Raw genomic sequence first — 5,708 nt, 5'->3', positions numbered from 1 at the left:
GACAAAGGTCCCTCCTGTCACTGCTGCACTGGGGTCCACACCACGAGAGAAAGAAGTTAAAGGCATACGTAAGAATGGGAGGGGAAGAAATACAACTGTGATTATTCACAGATGTAAGATGGGTGTTTGTAGAAAATCCAAATGAACCATCAAACTACTGGAATCAACAAGTGCATCTAGTAAGGTCACTGGAAGCAAGCTGAACACACAAACCTTTTTATATATACAAACAATAAACAAGTGAAAACCAGAATAGTGGCACTACAGTCCAGAAGGGGAAAGATGGTCTTCTCAATAAATGGCACTGGGTCAATCCAGTATCTGTACATACAATCCGGTATCTGTATACACAATCCGGTATCTATATACACAATCCGGTATCTGTATACACAATCCGGTATCTGTGTACACAATCCGGTATCTGTGTATACAATCCGGTATCTGTAATATACAATCCGGTATCTTTAATATACAATCCGGTATCTGTAATATACAATCCGATATCTGTATATACAATCCGGTATCTGTGTACACAATCCGGTATCTGTGTATACAATCCGGTATCTGTAATATACAATCCGGTATCTGTAATATATAATCTGGTATCTGTATACACAATCTGGTATCTGTATACACAATCCGGTATCTGTAATATACAATCCGGTATCTGTATACACAATCTGGTATCTGCATACACAATCCGGTATCTATAATATACAATCTGGTATCTGTAATATACAATCCGGTATCTGTATACACAATCCGGTATCTGTATATACAATCTGGTATCTATATATATAATCCAGTATCTATTTTGTTAAGAAATGAACCCCGGCCCCTTACCTTCCACCACTGTACAAAAATCAGCCCCAAACAGTATCTAGATCTAAAGGTGAAAGGTCAGGCAAGAAAGCTTTGAGGGGACAAAGGGGAAGAGCTCTGTGACAAAGGTGTGTCTTCAATAGGATGCAGCCGAACCCTGAAGTTAAAAAAACACTAAGATTGATGGGACCATGTTAAAATGAAGAACCTCTGTTCATCAAAAGGCACCAATAGGAGAATGAAAGGCATGCACGAAACGGGAAAAGATACCTGCAACTCCTAACTGCAGTCAAAGATTCGGACCCACAACACGCAGAGTTCTGCAGATGGGAAAAGAGAAAGCCCAACAGAAACACAGGCAGGAGACGTGATCAGACATCTCACAAAGAGGATGTCGAGGGACCCATCAGCATGTGAGCGCGTCTCTCGACCTCGTTAGCCATCAGGGAAATGCAAACACCCACCAGAACAGCTGCAGTCCCAAAGGTGCTCACGGCAGGGAGCAGCCAGCTGGTGGGAGTGCTGGGCGGCACTGCCGCTTTGGAAAACCAGCTGGCAGCCTCGACTCAAGTGCAAGATATGTATGGTCTGCGTCCCATCAATTCCATCCCCAGGTGCAGGCCCACGAGAACTGCAAACCCGTGTTTGCCAGACAACACCTACTACGGTCTCTGCAGCAGGGTTATTCATGAGAACACAAATCAGGAAGCCATCAGAATGGCCATCGACGGTAAAACAGACTCACACCAGGAACTCTGGTGGTGCAATGGTTAAGGCATTTGGCTGCAAACCAAAAGGTGTGTGGTTGGAACCCACCAGCCACTCAGTGGAAGAAAGATGAGGTTGTAGCACCCATGAATACCTACAGACTTGGAAACCCAATGGGGTCGCTGTGAGTCGGAATTGACTCAATGGCAGTGAGTTTGGTTTTGGGTTTAAACTCACATCATGAAATACAGAATTCTGCACAGCCATTGGCATGACCACGCCCAACCACACATTGCTTTGGGCCACTTGTGGATAAATTTCACGAACATAATGTTGACCAAAGAGGGCCACACACAGAAGGATCCACGTGTTCTGATTCCACTCACACAGATGACAAAGGCGACCCCAGATATTAGGAGTCAGGGTAGTGGCTCCCCTTTATGGGTAGTGGTGGGGGGAGACTTCTGGGGCTTGAGCGTGTTGTCTCTCGAGCTGGGTGCTGGTTCTCCGAGCACACTCGGCTGTGACAATCACCCGGGTGTGCGTGCAGGACATGGAGCACTTCACTGTCCCCCCGTCACCCCCAATAAAGCCCTGACACACAGCAGAACGAGGGTGGAGACTAAGAGCATGAGGCCACAGAACCACATCGTGGTTCCATGTGACATATGCGTAATGTGTATCACCAGCACCATCGGGCACCTCGTCCTGCTGGGGTGGCGTGTGTGTTGCTGTGAGGTGGGAGGCTAGGCCTGGTGTTTCAAGCACCAGCAGGTCACCCACGGTGGCAGGTGTCAGTGGCACTTCCAGGCTAAGGCCCAGAAGAAAGGGCTGGGCACCTACTCCTGAACGTCAGCCTATGAGACGTGCACGGACCACAGAGAACACAGCTCATGTGTTGTGGACGTGGCCTATCACTGATCCAGAGGGTAGGACAGAACCAGGCAGTGCTTTGTTCTGTTGTCCATGGGGTCACAAGTGGAGCCAACTCCCTGGCCACTGACAACAATGTGCACAATGGGCTCTGGGGGAGGCAGTGGTCAGAGGGTGTCCTCTGGAGTCCTGGCTACAGAATCACTCCTTGAACCAAAGACTCCATCCAGTCTTGTGAAAACAAACAGGCAGACAGGAGGGAAGGGCAGGGAGAGGGTGGAGGCATCTAAGAAGGAGAAGAAACGGAAGCCGCTTCCTGACCCGACTACTTCAGAAATGCTGGTGGACAGGCATTGGCCCAGAGCTCGCACAGGTTTGAGATGGGAGGAGACGTCAATGTGGACTTGCAGAGAGGACTGCGTCACCCAGGACAAGACAGCAAGATGCAGAGACCAAGTCCTGGAACCTGGACAACAACCCCAAGATGGGCTTCCTCAAGCCAGGATGTTCATCCGAAGCCCCTGCACCTCATCCACACACATCCTTGACACACTTACCTCCCTGCAGGGAGATGCCTTGTTCAAATAATAGCGGTTCCCTCTCTCGATCTGGATATCCGACTAATCCAGGAAGAATCAAAACCAACCAAAAACACATGCTGTTTGTAGTCTGTGGCTGAATTTGTACCTGAATTGTCAGGACTGTGTATTAAGATTATAACCAGACAAGAAATGGGTTTGTAGGTAGAAAATGAATGGCCGTCTACCGTGTTTTTAAGTGTGGCAGGCTGACTTGTAGTGACCGATAACCATTCTTAGGTTCTGCTACGTCTCAGATGTACAGACACATCCCAGGTGCACAAAAGGTGCAGTCCTCCACTCACCTGCATTAATCGGCCCATCACCTTGACGGCAGGTATTTCTATCCCAGAACTTCAGTAAAAGAAACTGAGGCTCTGAAGGCTAACCGACTGCTAGAGGTCTCCCAGGTAGCAAGGTGTGGGGGCGGACAATGTCAGTGTCCTGACTCTGGAAACAGACGCCCTTCCCCCCACACTATGCTGGGCCTCTCAATTAAAACAGCAAAACAAAACAGAACACAGACGGCACTGAGTCAGCTCCGAGTCACGGTGCGTGGGCAGAGCTGTCGGGTTTCAAGGACTGGTCTGTAAGGAGATCGCCAGGCCTTTCCTGGGAGCCACCTCCAACCTCCGACCTTTCATCAGCAGCTGAGTGTGGTAATGGTTTGTCCGACCTAGATGCTCTGGCCCCTCTAATTAGTTACAAAGAAAATTGGAACTGACTTATCAAACGTGCCCCAGTTAGAACAAGTTCTACACGGAAAGGGGCCGGGCGCACAGACATGGCAGCGACGGCCGCTCCTGTGACCGTGCGCGCGCACACACACACACACACACACACTTACTCAGCCTCCCGAGCAGCTCTCTGAGGGTCTGCAGCCACAGGGTGCACAGCTGCTCTTCAGGACACCAGAAAGTCACCTGGGCCCACTTCCAGCGGTGACGCCGAGCTCGCTTCACACAGTGCACTGCGCGGAAACAAACACACGTGGCGTGAGCACGGAGTCGTGAGCGTGCTTCAGATGCGTGCTCCTTCCACGTAACTAGACACTTCCCAGCTGCTCTCGTTTCTTCTAACTAGCTGGTAACTTCCAAGGTTACTATTACAGATTACATGTCAGAAAAAAGATTCTGTTTCTCCCATCTTTTAGCCTTTTTTTTTTTTTTTAATGAAGCAAAGATGAATTTGTTCTATAAATTTTCACCCACATCACAGTAAAAATTTAAAAATCAATAAATAAATGGGACATCTTGTACCCTGAAAAAAAAAAGAAACACTTATCAACAGACTTAAGAATCCCTCCAAGGTAATTATGGGGAGGAAGTGGGAGGGGAGCTGCTGCATTGTAAATTTTGGTCAATGACATGAGACAAAGTATATGTGAACTGCTGTATGAAAAGTGAATTTACTCTGTAAATTTTTCCCCCAATTCTTATTAAAAAAAAAAAAAAAGAATCCCTCCAAAGCCCAAGCAGGACAAATAACTCACATTCATAGTGACCCCCCCTGTTTCTGAGGTGGTAAATCTTTATGGAAGTTGATTGCCCAATCTTCCTTCTGTGGAGTGGCTGGTGGGTTTGAACCGCCAACCTTCTGGTGTGCAGTCTAATACTTTAGGCACTGTGCCACCAAAGCAAGCAGCATAAATATAAAGGAACGAATCTAGGAACATCATCGTTAAATGGCCCTATCTTCCTTCTGAGGAGCGGCTGGTGGGTTTGAACCATCAGCCTTCTGGTACGCAGTCAAATGCCTTAGGTACTACGCCACCAGAGGTGCCAGTTAAACAGCAGGGAACAAAAAATAAGAAAAAGAAATCTGGAAAACACTATACTTGTCAAAACGTGAATAAACCCAAATGAACATTGCCTCTAACAAAGTCACAATGATGGGATGAAACAAAGATAAACGCAGGGCAACAACCACATTAAGTGCAGAGGGAGACCCACGGGAAATGAGCCACACCACGGACACTGTAAACAAAGCCAGCGGCAATTGCTCCGTGGACGTTAAATACAGGGGACGAGAAAGTGAAGAAAAGAAACACGAGCAACACCCAACACGTTCACCAACGGCCGATCTCGGGGAAGCGGATCTCGGGAGGTCTCTGCTAACGGTAAGTCAGGAAAATGTGGAGTCTGTCTACTAAGTGATAAAAAATTTCCCTCTCCCGCAATCCGTGGGGCACCGAGGGACCACTGTGGGGGACGTTCAGCGTTTATTACCTGTAAAACCATGAGGCTTTTCCATTTTCTGCCATTTTCCACGGGGGCAATGTTTCCCATTAACGTTGGCTTCTTCGACGGTGATGATCTCAGAGATGGGCACGGAGCAGACATCTGAAAGGACACCACACTCTTACGTCATGAATTCCGCAGAGACGTCATCTCAGGGCCCATTACAGAACCCAACCCACAGCACTGAGGATACTGTGCTAATAGTCTCCTTAAAAATCCACACGCAGAAAGTAAGGTCGTATGTCATTTTAAAATTCAGAGCAAAACGAATATGGGAAACTCAAGTGTGAGTCACCAAATGTACGCTGCCACTTGTCAAGCAGTATGTCCTTCCGTTCCACCAGCGCGTGCTGGCTCTGACAGCAGCTACTGCGCTGAACAGGGGACGTGTGTTCAAGACACGATCGTTGTCCTCAGCGTGGTGCTGGCTCAGAAGTGCAAGGGACAACAGGAAACATGACTTCACTACGACACAGGAAGTGACACG

The 5,708-nt window shown here is 48.0% G+C and overlaps 1 protein-coding gene across 1 annotated transcript in view; it reads right to left on the bottom strand.

The window, feature by feature from the left end:
* Nucleotides 1–5,321, bottom strand: part of CERK (ceramide kinase) — a 28,507-nt gene extending 23,186 nt beyond the window's left edge. The window contains exons 1-2 of the mRNA XM_007956240.2: nucleotides 5,210–5,321; nucleotides 3,829–3,951 (exon numbers count right to left, since the gene is read on the bottom strand). Of these exons, the coding sequence (XP_007954431.2) occupies nucleotides 3,829–3,951; nucleotides 5,210–5,234 (148 nt within the window). The 5' untranslated portion in view covers nucleotides 5,235–5,321. The remainder of the gene's footprint in view (nucleotides 1–3,828; nucleotides 3,952–5,209) is intronic.
* Between the last annotated feature and the right edge of the window lie 387 nt (nucleotides 5,322–5,708).

The sequence above is a fragment of the Orycteropus afer genome, unplaced genomic scaffold (genome assembly GCF_000298275.1).
Source record: "Orycteropus afer afer isolate SDZICR_OR568_19922 unplaced genomic scaffold, OryAfe1.0 scaffold00587, whole genome shotgun sequence".
NCBI lineage: Eukaryota > Metazoa > Chordata > Mammalia > Tubulidentata > Orycteropodidae > Orycteropus > Orycteropus afer.
The sequence above is the reverse complement of the archived record's forward strand: the minus strand, read 5'-3'. Positions and strand labels throughout refer to the sequence as shown.